The sequence below is a fragment of the Toxotes jaculatrix genome, chromosome 19, assembly GCF_017976425.1.
Source record: "Toxotes jaculatrix isolate fToxJac2 chromosome 19, fToxJac2.pri, whole genome shotgun sequence".
NCBI lineage: Eukaryota > Metazoa > Chordata > Actinopteri > Toxotidae > Toxotes > Toxotes jaculatrix.
In genome coordinates, this window is record NC_054412.1 from 14,937,301 (window position 1) to 14,954,545 (window position 17,245).

The 17,245-nt window shown below is 42.7% G+C and overlaps 1 protein-coding gene across 1 annotated transcript in view; it reads left to right on the plus strand.

The window, feature by feature from the left end:
• Nucleotides 1-17,245, plus strand: part of LOC121199190 (kelch-like protein 29) — a 231,092-nt gene that overhangs the window by 141,033 nt on the left and 72,814 nt on the right. The window contains exons 7-10 of the mRNA XM_041063665.1: nt 949-1,145; nt 3,414-3,526; nt 4,872-5,018; nt 16,693-16,891. Coding sequence (XP_040919599.1) covers nt 949-1,145; nt 3,414-3,526; nt 4,872-5,018; nt 16,693-16,891 — 656 coding nt within the window. The remainder of the gene's footprint in view (nt 1-948; nt 1,146-3,413; nt 3,527-4,871; nt 5,019-16,692; nt 16,892-17,245) is intronic.

Genomic DNA, 17,245 nt, shown 5'->3' on the forward strand with positions numbered 1-17,245 from the left:
TTGTTGATGTCCATAGCCGTGGGGGAGAGAGACATAATAATGGGGGCATGCATTCTGCGGGGCTTTGAATCCATTTATTTTGCCCTTGAGTGGATTATTGTTTCACATGGGAAATTAAACATGGGTGGCGAGGTGTTATTTAATGCTCTCGTACCTCCCTGGGGTGATCCTGCATGTGAACTAATCTCGGCCATTTGATCCTGGTGAAGTCACAACGTGGCCCAGTTCTGAAAGCAGCCCTCCACTCCCTGCACATCTCAGGCTCTGCATTACGAAGGGATATCATATTCTATTTAATTTGCTCATCCAAGCACTCCCTGGCACCTCCTAACCATGCCAGTAGCAGTGGATACGCTGCTTTGATACCCAACACGCAACACGACGGTGGCGGTGTAGGCTCACAAACAGCGAGAGCTCTCCAGTACGACATTCTTTAACCAGCATACTTTACATTCTGTCATATGTCAGCGTATGAACTGTGCTGTCACTTTCTTTCTCTCTGTTTTCTGTCTGATAGCTCATATGTACCCTGCCATGTATGCATGTCCACCTCTCAAACTATGCATACATGAAAACACACACGTGATAAGCATGCCTATTGAAAGAAAGCAATAACTTTTGTTTGCCTAATCTTTGTTCAGAGGGGACATTTTGTTTCAGATGCAGCACTATAGTTGCAAATCTGCTAGTCCCATAGAACAGTAGAAACCATCCAAAGTTCTGTTTCTGTCCCTTTTCACTTTACGTTGTTATCTTACTGTGTAATGATTCTCTTATTTTCTCCCCACTCTCGTACTGGCCCAGGTGTGTTATAGGTGTTGTGTGTAGCATACACGTATCTGTGTCCCTATCCTCTTTTGGGGTTTTTTTGTCTTTTTTTTTTTTTTCCTCGCTTTTCCTCTCACGATTCCTCTAACTCCCCTGTCTCTGCCGTGATTGGTCGACCAGGTCATCTGGGGAGACAAGGAGCAGCGAGATGCTGGAGCTGAACATGAGCAACATCAGCGCTGACGTGCTGGAGCTGCTGCTCGAGTTTGTCTACACGGGATCGCTGGTCATTGACTCGGCCAACGCCAAGACGCTGCTGGAGGCCGCCAACAAGTTCCAGTTCAACACCTTCTGTAAAGTCTGTGTCTCCTTCTTAGGTAGGAACAGCTCAGAAAACAGCGGGGGGGGGGGGGGGGGGGGGGGGATGTTTGTGTGTGTGCAAGTGTTATATGCTTATATCAGCAAATGTGCATGCTTATTGCATCAGATATTCCTATGCGACCTTTCCTGCTACATGTAGTATTTACAGCCTTATGTATTTTCATACGCTGTCATGCTTCATCACTATGCGCAGCCTCACAGAATGTCTTGTGCAGAACCTAAATTTCCTCCCTGACTCTGGCACATCGCGCTCCTTTTTGTCATGTTTCCAAAGCTGGCAGCTGTGTGAGAATTCTGCCTGCTAACGCTCTCAGCCGGGCACGGCGTCTCTGATCTTGTCCCCAGTGGGCAGGACCAAGCACAGGGGCAGATTTATAAAAAGGTCAGGGAACAATTGTCACTTAAATGTCAAATCCTTTGGCCTGAACCGTGATGGAATCAAAAAAAAAAAAGAAAAAAAATAGCAAAACAGATTGATACTCCGTCTTGATACTTAGACAAGATATGGAAAGTGAAGCAAAGTAGGGGAGGGGCGTTCAGGAGCCCAAGAGGTCACTTGAAAAGCAAATGGCATGTTCCACATTTTAGTGGGTCAGGCAAAAAGCTGCAAATATCAGGTTTTGCATTCCATTTAATAAATTGTTTTGGGTATCGGTAACTCAAGGGAGGTGCATGTTAGCAAAAAGGTCAGTGACAAGAAAAGGAGTGAAAAGAAAGTAAAAGAGAAGCAGCAGCCCACGTTATTGATTTGTTTTTCTCGATTTGGGAACGAAAAAAAAATGGGGAAAACAGTGAAGCCATTTGTAGACTTCATTGCCAGTGAGACGTCAATCCATTCTTCCTCGACAAGATTCATGACATTTCGGCACATTAGAAGGGAGAGAAACACAGGCGCAAGCGTGTGCCCTTGAGCAGCGAGAAATTGATACTATGTCAGATATTATTGAAGTTTGTAACAAATACACAGAGGAGAAATGGCAAATATCTCCACAACCTACTTATACCACTTTGACTTTCATTCACACAACTTCAGATTCAAGCAAATAAAAGCCGTCATTTATTGTGTTCCTGCTACTCCGTATGGAATCATGACTCTTTTTTACTATCAGAAGATTGAAAGTGAGCATGCTCCGTATTTCAACTGTTATTAAAATATTAGCATTTCACATAGTTTTACTGCGTCAACCTAACCCTAATTTCACAAGCCCTGCATCCAGGAAGATGTAAGTGCATTCAACACAATTTTATCCAACAAATTAAATTGCAGACCTGGCTGTCTCGCATTGAAGAGACTGATGAAAGGATTATGCAACATAATGTTCTGAGTATGCAAGCACGCACAGTGTAATAGCTCTCAAATGCCATTACAGAGGGGACATTTTCAGGCAGCCTTTTGTTTAGCCCCTAACCCCCACTCTGATGCAGCTTGAGGCCAGCTTTTATTTGGCCTCTGGTTTGGCTTATGTTTAGTTGTGATTTAGCAGATGTTAGGTGACCTTTATTGGCTGATATTTGTTTAGGAAAGACTCGGACTCTGTCTTCAGTGATAAAAGGCCTGGCGTTGCTTCCCTTTGATGGCTATTGTTTAATCAGGCCTCTTTCAGTGGCCACTGCCCCAGCTGATCCATGAGGTTCTCTTGCCTGTGTGTGTTTGTGTGTGCGCTCTACACTAGCAGCACGTATTCCTCTCTTGTGATAAATGGCGATGTGCTTTAAAAACTAAAATTACAGACAAACAACCTTAAACGCTGCATCCTTACAAGAGATCACAGACGGTAACATAAGCTTTCTCCCCGCTGGCCTGGCCATCAGGGTAGTTTCATATTTTCTGTAGAAGTGCCCAAGGTGTGTGTGTATGTGTGTGTGTAGTAGACCCCGAGATCTGACAGGACTTCTTTAAAGTGGCCCAGCTAATCCCAAATCCCACTCCCTGCCATCTACCACCTCCTGCCGGGGCTGTGAGCGATCGATTCCCCTCGTTGTTTGTCCCCGGAGCTTTTTTGAGTTATTATACTTGTTCTCTCTTAGTCTCAGACAGATACACACCCTGATAGGCTATGGGTCTGTGCTACCTGCAGTTGTTTTGCTGTCTCTCTAGCTTTCTGTGTCTGTGATCTTTTTATGGATGTCTGAATGGTGTTTTTTACCTGTCTTAATCAATCTGCCTGCGTCTCTGTTTCTTTCTTGTTTTGGTTACTTTGTCCCTTCTCTCTGTCTTTCTGTCTGTCTCCCTGTCTTTCTTCGACCTTGTTTATTGACTCCAGAGAAACAGTTGACTGCAGCTAATTGTCTGGGAGTGCTGGCTATGGCTGAAGCCATGAGTTGCACAGAGCTCCACAACATGGCCAAAGCTTTCGCGCTGCAGAACTTCCCTGACGTGAGTAGAGATTCATCATCTCTCTGACTTCATTGAATTTCCTTTAGGAACAAATTTACACTGAGGCTTCACTATTTGAGAGAAAATAAAAGTAAATACAACAAAAAACTATGGACCTGTTTGTTCAATAGCACATTTAAAACGCTTCGCCCAGGTTAAAGCTCTGACGACATGAACCGTAATTTACTGCATGAGCACAGTATGAGCAAGTACTGTACTATGTGCAGCGTATTGCACTATGCTCTTGCCACAATGCAGCTGTTAGATAGCCTATAATAAAAGCATGGACAAAGACGCAAAACACACACGGAGAAAATTCAAAGAGATTTCAATTTGTCTGCCGTTGAAGAGGAAGGTCAATCACACAAAATGATGTAGAAAATGTAGACAGAAAATTGCTCTGCTACACTCTGTCACCTGACAGCCTGTTGCTTTTCAGCCCTCACCTTTGTCAGGGATGCCATAGCACATTTTTCATTAGGCGTCAAAGAAGAAAATAGACAGATAATCTTTATAGTTAACCTTCAACAACAGTGAAGCAGGATATAGGTATATGTCAAGGATCATTTATTAAGTGTTAAAGGTATAGCTCTGCATTTTGGCAAATACGTTTTCTTGCTGATCATTGAAAAAAAAATTTATACAACCCTAATGCCTGGTGAAGTAGCTAGCCTGGAACTCTCTTAAAAAAAAAAAAAAGAAACTAAGGGAGTCAGAGTCCTGTCTTCGCTGTGAGGTTGCTAGGCAACTATCAGAGACTCCAGGAAGTCACTGCGCCCAGCTGCTGGTCGTCAGGAGATCAGTCCCTATTTACTAGATAGTGCACTATATTTGCCCCTCCAGCATTTTATTTCAGTGTGAGATGTTTGCACAGTTAGTAGTGGAACAAAAAAAATTTACCATTGAACAACTTTATTGCCAGTCAGGTCATTATGCAGATTCATAAGTGTCTGAAATCTAAATTTACCTCTCACTCTACAGAATACTAAGTGTCTGTTATACAGGGAGTAGTGAATTAGAGAGTGATTTCAGACACACCTGTAGTTACAACACATAATTCTCTCTTTGCCTTTATTACATTCTGTTTCTGTACAAATTAAATTAAAGAGATAAGTTAGATGTGGCCTAGCCTCATACTTACTGAAGCAGTGTAAAAGCGTCATCGATGTTCTCATCAAACTCTCAGAAAGACAGAAAATCAGCATACCTATGAAAATGTTGAACTATTCCTTTAAGTCCTACAGTGTAGTGAAAAAAAGGAAATATGAGGAGTCATGTTAGCAAAGTAGCAAGTCAGACTCCACAAATGAACTTGCTGATGATTTTGCCCTCCATATCCTTTCAGGTGGCTGGGCAGGAGGAGATTCTTAGCGTTTCCAAGGAGGACCTGGTGGCCTATCTGTCCAACGATAGTCTAAACACAAAGGCTGAGGAGCTGGTCTATGAGACGGTCATCAAATGGATCAAACAAGACCCCAGCTCCAGAGTGCAGGTAAAAAAAAAAGAGCTCATGAGTGTATTAGGGAAGTGTGTGTCTGTTCTGCTCGTTGTACGCAACAGTGTGTTTTTAACACACACTGTATGTGCATCATGAGACCGAAAAAGTGAGATAAAGCCCTTGTTACCACTGACAGTACAGATACTGTATGTCTGTAGAGCCGTATTAGTGTAGTTGTCATATCGACCCCCCCCCATCTGCTCCGACAGCTACACAGCATGAAAAACCAGACAAGTGACTCCTCATTTTCTCTTGGTAGTGTTCATCAACTCTGTGCTTCAGATGCAGCCTAACACAGCAGTTGTTCACAGTCCCAGGAGTGCTTTGCCCTCAGAACGCGCTCTATTCTTAGTTATACTTCATTTGTTTGTGAGACACTGTACTGCGTGGAAAAACCAACAAAAACACAGACAGCCACAGTCCTTTTTCCGTACGTCAAACAGGTGTTTGATTTATTCCTGGAGACTGTTAATCATAATCAAAGGTTATATCCCCCTAGATAGGTATTGACAATGAGGTGCAGCGGGTCAAATTTTAACAAACGTGGAATCAATAAGCCTCAAGGTCGGAGTGTCAACTCTAGCTGACGTTCATAAAAAGGTAAATAGACTACAGTGTAGACAGGTATCCATCAGGCGGGTAAGAACCTCAGGTCATGAGACTTTTATGAATTCAGTCACAAAAACCATGAATTTAGAGCTGATTATTTTAAAGTATTTTTTTTATAGCTGTTTAAAAATGGAGGTGAGATTATTATCAGATAAATTACACCAGTCCATCACTGCAAGAGTCATTCAACTCACGGTAATGTCTTCTCATCAGCCAGCAAGTGGGGGGAACAGCCTTTTATCAGCGGAATCAGATTCGACGCAGACCTCTGAAATCAATGTTACTTTATTGGCATCTACTTTTATGAGGCACATACGTCAATATTTGAATTTTTCACCTTTTGGATTAAACATTTAGCATTTATCCTTTGATATATGGCACTCTGAGATTATGGTGAAATCTATCAGGCCTGAGTATTAAGTTCCATACAAAGCCTAAGGACATACAAAGCAGATGGTGATGCTTTTCAAAAACATAATAAAACAGAGTTATTCATATAGATTCTGGGACTGAAATGAGAAAGAAACAGGATGGAACAAGTTTTTCAACATGGGTATCAAACTCTCCTGCTGATAAATCCACTAAAATTGGAATTTGTGTGGTGACTGATGGGAAAATTTGACTCGGTGGTCCTGCAAATTCACAAAGAGCCACAAGAAGCCGATGCGCAGTTTTTAGGAGAACATACGATCCCTGTCATCTGCGTCGAAGACCTCCAGCCAGCTCAGTTCGAAGGACTCCTGCAATCTCACACTCTAATGGAGAGGTGCAGAGGTGAGTTACTCAGATGAAGTAGAAGAAAAAAGAAATGGAACATTTTCCCGGTTGTCTGAACAACCCACAGCACTGGTTCCTGAGAAGAGACACCCGGGTCACCCTGTCTCAGAAGAAAGAGGGAGGAAAGAAGGAGGGGCGGGTAGAAGGATGGAGCCAGAGAAAGAAGCCGAGCGAGACAGACAGAAATGGCCGAGGAGTGATTGAGAAAAGAAAAAGAGATGGTGAGAAGTGAAGAAAGTGGAATGGAAAAAGAGCCCCTGTGTTCTAATCTGATATCCAACGGTTTGTGCCTCCGCGCAGAGCCATGACATCCAGGGAGCGGAGATGTGATTGAGCTCTCGGTCAAGCTCAAATCTCCTGCCCATGTGTGACCGAAAAAACAACTAGCAAAGGCCTTGTGCCAGCGGAGAGAAGGGGAGAGGAGGAGAGCAGAGAGAGAATAGACTGCTTCCATCAACGCCATAGGAGAAGGTTATGCGAACCTGAGGGATAAGTTTACATGCATGGTCCAGCACCAGCTCATCATTCCCACCCTCCCTCGCCTCTGTCCCATCTGCCCGTTTGGAGGTAGAGAGCAGCGGAAATCACTCCCCGAGAACCTGTGACACTTTTTAATGGCATGTCAGGGCAGAATGTCACAGCACTGCTGAAAAACTCAAGGCAAGAGGGAGGAAAAGCCTTGAGCTAAGTTTGTGTGTGTTTGCATTCATCTGGCCGTGCGTGCTGTGTGTGTCTTTGTACGTTTGTGTGTCCGTGCATGTGCTGTGGGTTGTAAGCTGCAGGCTATAGAGTGGAAAAGTGGCATATTGAAGGCGCTGGGTAAATAATATGCAATTTTCTCCCTTCGCTATGCTGTCACTAACATCCGATGGCACCGGGAAACGGGGCCCGGACATCGCTTAGAGACAGAGGGAGAGCATTTGAAACCATTTAATAATGGTTTGCTATGAGACACCAAGCCCATGAATGAAAGAAGAGAGCTGTTACAGTTTCCTTTGATTGAGTATCGTTGAAGGTGTGCCTCCCTGTAAGCTTCTCTATACATCTGTTTTTGCATTTTAGAGAAAATGGTGAATGCTTGGTGGGGAAACATTTTCACAGCTTTCTGTCATTTTACTGACTGATCATTAATCAAACAAGAATTGACAGATTAACACGATGCTTTCAATGATGAAAACAGTCATTTGTTGCAGCCCTAGAATTAATGATGCATATATTAATGTACACATGCGCCTAAACGTTGAAATTTATCCTGCACTGAACATCTAAGATCTGCCTCCTCGTTTAGTCCTCAAGGCACTGGTTCATTAGTTATATAAACAAGAGGTTGGAAAAACAGCATCCTGCATCATGTTTTCTCTCTGAAGGTGCTGACAGAGAGAGACCTGTCCTTCCTTTCACCCAGCAGTCTTTTGTCGGAACACCACCGACACATGGCTCCAATTATAACAGGCCAGTCTCTGCCAAATCCCTGAATAGGACCTCCATTACGCCTCACTTCAACATATTTCATAAAGGATCCTATCTTGCCAGGTGACTCAACCTGACAAAAGAGGCTGATTAATTGGCTCTTTGGAAAGTGGCCAACTAATGTAACAGCTAAAAAGGAGAGTTAATGGTGTATTTTCGTGATAAAAAAGGCCAGCCCTGCCATTAGCAAGGACCCACTGTCCACTCATCAGAAATAACAATGGCCTGCCCTGACATTTGCTGTTCCCCAGCCAAATTAATACAGTTAAAGGTATTACTTCATATGCTTATAACTTTCTAGTTATTATTTGGGGGATTTTATACAATTGAGTCTGGTAATGTGGCGATGTGATTCTTTTTTTTTCCTCCAGCACTCATTAAGGAAAAAAAAAATCATTTTCCCAGAACAAATGATGCTATCATTATGTAGTTAGAGAATAAAATTATCAAAGAACAAAAAGGCTTTGAGGCTGTGAAGGGATATAAACTGAGTTTCCCTCCCCGTTTTACGATTCATTTACCTTCAAAACTACAAATGACCCTTTCACCACAAGCGTCACTTTTAATTTAGTGATTCTCTTTTTAAGCTCCAAGTTCAAAAGAGAAGCTTTTCATTTACACCCCTTAAGAAAAGGTTAATTGTGTGTGTGTTTTTTTGTTTTTTTGTTTTTTTGAGACGTGGAGCGTTCATGTCAAAACAAGCATCCTTGAAGAGGAAACTGAAACTATTGTAGAGTGAGCTGAAATGAACACGACGCATGCCACCCCCAGCATGATCTGTGACAAATACGCACTCTTGAGGAGACATAGCCAGGCAATGGAGATTGATGCAGTGAGCAATCTTTGCTTTTTCTTCCCGCCTCACTGCCTCCCGTCCTCTTTGTCTCTTCCTCTCCACCTTGCATGCACGCATTCCTACTTGCACAACCACACACACATTTGGGATTTACATAAAATGCACAGGATGTCACTGTTCATATTTCAGTCCTGTACTCAAAACGTTCACACAAGACTGGGAATCGCTTGTATCTCAACGCAAGTACTACTTGTGTATTAGAGAGTGGACGGGATCCGATGCAAGCCAGTGAACTCTGGACCTCCACTCTCATCTGTGTCCTTTGTCATCCCAGAGCGCGCTCAGTCCTGATGTGTGCAGCCATTTGAACCGCAACTACTCAACCACGGCGGCTGCATATCCAGAGCGAGTCAAAGGCGTCTCATTTCCCCTGGGATCTCTTATAAACACAAAAGAGTTGCATGAGCGATACAGTGCATAGAGAACAAACAAATTACACTGTCTGTTCAAAGGAAGCAATCTTCTCTGTTTTCCCAAAATTCACGGGGAATAATAAAAATGAACTTCACGATATCATCTGAAGGGGAAATACAGAAGTTACTAGATACCACTTGATGTCAGAAAATTCCGTGAGTTGAGAAACAAGCCAGAAAGTTTTATGTTAATATACAACAAGCGCTCTTTCATACGAATATATTTTAAATTACTTTTTTTTTTTTTTTTGGAATGAAATCATGCTGAAATAGGCCTCAGAGGAGAACACATTGCACCTGTCAGTAGTTGCTCAGGGCAGCAGTCAGCGTCTGTCGACCGCTACATCTCTCTCCATCCCCCCTTCCATCCTTCTGGCGGCCGTGCACACACAGACACGCAGTCGCAGAAAACGCACAAACGCGCTCAGCAAAGCATCTCTTGAACCCAAACGAGGTGGCATTTGCAAGAGCATATTTTACTCGTCCATAATGTGTTACCAGAAGAAAACGCACGTGCATGTGTTTTCACACAGAAACCTGCACACACTCAAAAGGACACTGAGCTGTGGTCATTTCATCTGAGTGGGTTTGTTAGTGCTGTGAGGCTAAACATGGGCACACGCTCTATTGAGCACACACTTGTGAGTCAGTGAGTGAGTACGTGTGATTTTTTTTTTTTTTTTTTTTTTTCATTCAGGGCTGCGATTTAAGCAGTGGGTTGTCTATTTTTCACACTAAAGCAGACACATACTCCTATCTGCTCAGAGCAAAGCAAATAGATATGACCGTTCATGTGTCATTTATTTGATGCCGCCATGGCACTGAATCACTTTGCGCACACACACACAGACATACATACAGTAAGAGGCGTTAGTCCTCGCTGACAGTAGTGGAATGGGAAATGCTCAGTGGACATTTGTCATCTGTGTTAGCGGATGGCGGCCTCCTGGCTGTTTCTCTGCTGCCTCTGACAGATCTGAGAGGCTCCCTGTTAGACACATTATCCCTGCCTTTCAGCAGGCTCAACTCAGTCTCATCCTTGGTCCACCTGCCAGAGTTTGTGTGCACATATGTGTGTGTGTTAATAAGAAAAAAGTGACTTTTTTTTTTTTTTGAGCTGGGCTGAGCAGAATAATTCTCCCTGCAAGTTTAGCAGTAAATGCATTCTGACAGGGCTGCAAGGCATGTGCATCCACCAGCACTGAGAATGTTAGCATGGTGTGTTTGTGTACTGGGTCAGTGTTCAAGATAGAAGTCATTAGAGAGGTGAAGTCACAAGGTCTTATCTGGGTTGCATATCAGAATATAAGTGGATAAGCATATGGACTCCTCTTAATGCTCGTTGTCCAGGGAGAATGGAAAAGGGGGAAAAAAAAAAGGTGTGTGTGGGCGGTCCAGCCAAAAGTAATATCTCCATATGTCCTCATACTCCTGCGGATACTTTTGATATGTTTCAGGTGTTTAAAAAAAACACTGAACTCCTTATTAAGGATGTGAAAAGACCAAGCTGTGTTTGCTTTAAATGCACAGTAGGTTCAGTATCTCTCAGTCGGCACAGTAGCTGTTATGATTTGAATCCATTAGATGTTAAAAGTGTACATGGATTGCTTGGATGAGTAGGCGAGGAAATGAAAATGACAGGTCACACCATTCGTCTGGAGGGACAGCGCTCACATTCACTCTGCGTGCCTGTGCATGAGAGAGGGACTGCTTGAGAGCTTGCAGGAGATGGAGAGAAATGGAGTCAGATATAAGCCGCCCGCTCTCATCTGCTGAGTGTAGACATGTTACTAATTGGTTTGAGTGTTGTGAGTATTCTCATTTACGTGCTTCATGTCACATGCATGCACACATATAGATATATAACACTGTAACCCTTTTAACACAGAATTCTTATGGCATGTATCCAGAGCATGTGCTCTTCACTCACCATGCTTCCAGAGAGGATGGTAAAAGCCTTCATGCCTTTGCTTCCATCAATATTTATCAGACCTAAAGTGACAATGTGGAAGAAATTGCCAACTGTTAAATTCATACTCCAGACAAATAGGGGGCAGCATATTACCAGAGGCTGGGGTGTCTGTCCCTAGAGTAGGAAACATGGAAATGTATTCTTTGGTCCCTCCTTCCCTTCCCTGCTGCCATAATCGGACTGGCCATCAGGCAAACCAGTACAAAGTCCAGTGGGCTGCCGCATCATTGGCCTGTCAAAAAAAGTTTTTATGGGCCCTCGATGTGTACCTGTTATTTGGAGTGTACATGAAAGCATGCTGCGTACTTGTTCTGTGACTGTACTTTCTGGCAACTCACGACCAAGTTTCAACCCTCACTCTCAAGTTGAGCTAAATATCAGTCTTTTTGCTTGCCTTTCAGATTAGCTTTTGAGACACAGAAAAATCTGCCTTCAACCCAGTTTCAGGCATGTAAGAAATCTTTAGTCATTTCATTTTCCTTACTGAAAAGAATTAAGCCTCAGTTCACCTTGAAGGTGTGTGTTGGCAATATTATTGTAATGTCGATTATTGTATTGTGCTATGACTATATCTGCCACAAAAAGAGATTTCATCCACAGACATAATGGGTGAGAGAATTTTGGCAGCTTGGGTTTTGATAGAAAAAGGGACGCTGAGACAGATGGAGAAGATGAGACAATGAAAGGGCTAAACCGTTTAAAGTTGGTTGTTTATTATTAACATAGTATCTCCACAAAGGCAGTTGAGTAAAGTATAGTCATGGTGCAGCTGTGATAATAAGTTGGCAAGAAAAACATACGTCTTTTAATGAAAGTTCAACCCAAAACCACACTTTGAAAACATTAGCTGTCAGTTGCACTTTCAATAGAGGGTTGATTTAGCATGATAGCATGCCAACATTTGCTAATTAGCACAAAACACAAAGTACAGCTGAGGCTGATGGGGAATGTCATTAGTTTTGCAAGTATTTAGTCATAAACCAAAGCATTACACAAAGTGAAAATTTGACTTGGCAGTGTTGCTAGATGAAAAGTCAGGGGATTGCCAAAGTTGGCAGTTGTTGAAATATTTGAGCTTGGACCAGAGTGGTTGACTGATCACTTGACTGACAGACCGTCATCCCTGGAGCCTTGCAGCTATACCACAGCTCACGAGCTCACCTGTTACATAACAATGGAGCCTTTGCCTTTTCACACCTATAATCCATAAACAGATTTGTAGCAGAGAGGCACAGGTAAACAGTGGCATTTAACAGCTGTGCAAAGCAAATATGGAATTAATCCTCCCCCAAATGAATGATTTTAGTGTATTTACTCAGTGGCGAGCGATTTAAAAGAAAACAACATGGTAATTAAAGACAGCGATTAAAAACTGTAAGAGGTATGAAACAGCCTACAGTGTCCCTGTACTGGTGTATATAACGTGTGACTGCTGTGTAACTGCTCTCTGGTTGGCTGAACTACATTTGAGCTAGATTTGCATAAAAGGAGGTGATTAGATAAGGTGCTGCCACCACTGATGGCTGCACTAACCGTCAGTTTAATGTCCACGAGTGAGTCAGTGACCACAAGGTGTGGCAGAACACACTGCGGTGCCAAGAAACTAAAAATACAAGAAAACATTTTAAAAAAAGTCTAGGGGCGGCGTAACATTATCAAGGTGACAATAAAACTTTCTTGTCTTTCTTTTAAAAACACTGTTTCTAAAGATTAAAAAAAAAGAACCTTGAGTAAACAGTATCTGCAATAATTCCCGCTTGAGTAGTTTCAATGGCTGGCACGAATCAGGACTCCTTTTTTTGTTGGGTCTGACACTTTAGATTTGAATATTAGCAGCAAGTGTGCAACTCTCCCTCATTTCCATGCCGATATATGCATGTGTGGGAGGAAGAGCGAGGAGCGGGAATGGAGGTGGAGAGACAGAAAGTGAAAAAGAAGTGGGAGAGATGGTGAGTTAGTTAGAACTAGAGAGGAAGAGTAATTTTTTTTTTTTCCAGAAATAGAGGGACAGTGAGAGAGAGATGAGAGAGAAAAACAGCCAGGCATTATCCCACCACTCTCCACCATACTATACATCCACACACACACACATACACATGGGGGATATCCCACCGTTGAATCCATGGATGTTTATGTAATCAGAGATCAGCCTTAGTAACTTTACATTGCCTTAATCTTTTCAGCAAGATTTACAGTCTAATCAGCCTTTGGACTGAACACACAAACCAGATTAACAATGATGACCACAAACAACACATGATTATAATAAAATACAATCTACCTCTCTATCCGTCGTTTGCTTTTTATACTCACATGTGCAAATATCTGTATATGTGTGGGAGTGTTTTGGGTGGATATTTATGTGGTAGCGGTCCTTACTTTTTTTGCACAGACCAGATGTTCTCTCTTTGAGCTGGTTTTACTGCCATTTTAAAGATGTTTGGCAAGTGAAGACAGGCTACAGCAGATGTGGGTTTGTGTGTAGCTAAGAATCGCAGATGGTACAGTCGAATGCTTTTGTTTTTCTTTACCTCACCTTCCAAAGGTAAAGGAAACTTAACTTTGCATGTGTGTGCGTGTGCGACCGAGCACTGATGTGGGTGTGGTTTTCCCAGTGCGCCGAGACAATACTGCTAATGAGAGCGTGTGCGCGGAGCTCTAACACAGCTTAGTCTATCCATCATTTCCTTGAACTCTCGACCTGCTGACTGGTTGCGCTCAGAGTTCATCTACCCTTTGAATTCTGAAAGCAGCTTGTTTCACCCCTTATTCCCATACAAGGACGGTGATATCTGTCCCACGGTGCACTGCACAAGAGGCAGGGAAACTCTTGGGAAAGGTTGTGAGTGTGATGCACAATTATACACAGAGAAACATTCATAGTTACAGGTAACTGAAGAGTATCCAGCTCACCTGAGCTGCGTGTTTTTTGACTGTATAGGAGACCAGAATATTTGGGTGAAACTCATGCAACATGAAAACTCCACACCAGAAAGGACCACAAACAGAAATCATGCCCAGCGCCTTCTCGCTCCTCCACCTGCTGTTCAAAGTAGCAGCAAGTTTTCATCATGCACTCCTAGACATTTGCGTACATTTATTTCTGCCATGCCATTAAGGGCACCACCTGGGTGAAAATGCCCCATATACAGCTTTAATTTAGCTCTGAGGGTCAGAACGGTCAGTTGTAGACCTATTTCAGATGACCTGGTGATGCTCATGTATGATCTCATGAGCCAAAATCAGCTTTAAATAAAAACAAAATGGAGTTTCTTTTTTCACTGCGTTTGTACTGATTTGAAGGATATTTGTCTAAAAGGGCTTTACTGTCAGATATGTGCTTTTAAAAATTTGTCCACATCCGATTACTGGCATTAATAACATGTCACAGGACCCAAGTAGGTGAGGCTGTGGCAGACCTGGAGAAAAGTAGCTTGTAATATAAAAGCAGAGCAGTAAGCCTGAAGCTTAAGTCACCTCCATTTGAGTGTGACATGACTCAGTAATTACTGGGGCAAATCTCCCACTATGGAAGCACTTTAATTGGAAGTAGTAGCTTCTCCTGAGCTTGTGATTATTCCCTTAAGGATATCTCTGTATGCTAAGTAGCTTGCTTTGACTTTACCTTCTTGCTGTGTCTGAGCTGAGGTGCTGGGAGCGACTGCCAGTGTTTATGTGGTTATTGAGCAGTTTGTTTGATAAACTGTTGGGTAGGCTGTGTGCGTTCGTGGAGGAGGTGAAGCAGACAGTCCCATCAGCAGGATGCTGTTTCACTCCGAGCTCGCTCACAGAGAGGAAGTGTCATCAGCAGATTTCTCTGACTGGCGCTGAGCCGTCACATCCTCTCTCCCATCTTCTCTTCAGTTGACTTCAGTTTGCTTTTCTTCTCGTATGTCCTCTCCTCTCTGCTGTTCTGTCCCTTCCTGCTCAAGCCCGTCTCTCTTCTCCTCCTCTTTGTCCCTCTCCTGTTATCTTCCGCTGTCTTTATTTGCTCCTTTATGGTCCGATGCGCCCAGGTCATCGGCAGAGAACAAATGGGACACGTGCCAGAGTGAAAAAAAAAACGGCCTCAGGTGGGAGAGGGAGATGCTTAGGAATAGTGTCAGCTTATTATTTGTTCTCCCCTGAATGATGTTTCTCTGAGTCTGTTATTTTGTCGCTCTCCCCTCGTGGCTCGGTTGTGTCACTCTGAGCCAAAGGGTCAACAGGGTCAATCTCTGTCCGGCTCTCTGTCGCTCTGTCCACGCTTGTTTACAGCTTTTATTGTCGACATAGATGAGACTCCCATGGGGGCACAGACCAGCATAGATACACTTACATTCACTGGGAAAAACAAAAACACACACACACAGAGCACCAAGAGCTATAGACAAGGTTGCCATGGCAACAGTCTGTTCTGCCTCTATGTCTGAACACCTATACAGTATAAGCACATGTAAAAGGTAAATGTATGCACACCCAGTGATAGTACAAACAAGCACACAAACATAAATATTTGTGTTGCTATGGTTGAGGAGTTTCATCGTTCGGGTTCAAAGCCTAAAAGACTCCTTAAAGGAAAAGGTGTCACTTTAAAGCCATAATTGTGTATAATAAGGCTTTATATTTTTTGTTTAAAGGTTCAACTTTATCTGGTGGTGGAGCGTCTTGCTTTGGATTGTCTCTTGGCTTAAATGGGTTATTATTAACCAGAAATGGGTCTTAATTTAGCTGTAGAAGAACATTAGCCGCTGGAAAAACTCAGATGCAGAAGGCGGGAGCGGTAAGATACCCCCCTGCTGCCTCATTTCGACTCTCGCGGCGTAACCAAATGCACATATAAAAGTGGGATGGTGAACAGATCTTCCTGAAAACTTCTGCCAAATGTTATTTCTATCTTCTTATTCATTGATGAAAAACTTTTAAGGGCAGAATTAGAAGCCTCTGAAGTTGCTTTTGGAATGTACGAGTGAATACACCTTTTGTGGTGCAAACATTAAATAAAAAAAGTGTGGATTTTGGAGGATATTTTCTCATTTTCATCTATCCTTGTCAGAGCATTTTGTCCTGTAGTACAGAAATAGAAAACCGACACATGCGGGGTGTTGAACTGAAGCTTTGAGGGCCTGACACTGACAGTAACTGATCTAATGGTCTTGCTACAAAAAGGCTTCCTCACTCTAACAGCCCAGGCTTTTATCAAGTATGATATGAGATATTATATGATACATTTTTTTTTATCTTCTTTTAAAGTATAAAAAAAGGTTATTTGTACAGAAAAAAAACACAGTTATAATGAGGTTGGGAGTTAATCCAGCTGTGAGCAAAATGTTAGCGTCTGTGTTCACTGACTGATGATCCAGTGTTTTTATCTGGTATTTGTTTAATGTTGTTCATATAAAATTTCTTTGATCATCCCTGGCAGTTTCACTCAGTCTAAATTAGTTCAGATGTCTGCCAACACTGTTTTATTAGTGTTTGCTTTTGTTTCTTTTTTTTTTACCTCTGTTATTTAAGCAATACTTTGTGATCGCTGCCTCCGACATCTAATTGTTCTCTTTTTCTTTTCCTCCTCTCTATCTGTCTTCTCAGCATTTGTCAGAGCTGTTGGCTGTGGTGCGTCTTCCCTTCATCCACCCGTCCTATCTCCTGAACGTGGTGGACAACGAGGAGCTGATCAAATCGTCGGAGGCGTGTCGGGACCTGGTCAACGAAGCCAAGCGTTACCACATGCTGCCCCACGCACGGCAAGAGATGCAGACGCCCAGGACCCGGCCAAGACTTTCTGCTGGTAAAAAACACATTTGCACATATAAGCCGAGTTAAACTGCATCATTTTTGTCCTGGGAGACATAAGAACAAGGTGACAGGGACATGATCTGCCACCTACCGGTGTAACTGACCCAGAAATCATTGACAGCATTTTTGCACCTATAAACAACCATCCACTATTCATATTTTATTCAACTAGGTGACACAGTTCAGGTCTCCATGAGGAGATCCTGACTTGCCGTTGCATTATATTGATTTTAGCCAACAACTGGAAAGCATTGATTTAGATCTCCATATTTTCCGCACAATTACCGTACTTAAATACTTAAATGTTCACGAGGATAACACGTCATATTTCCAAATGACCGGTTTT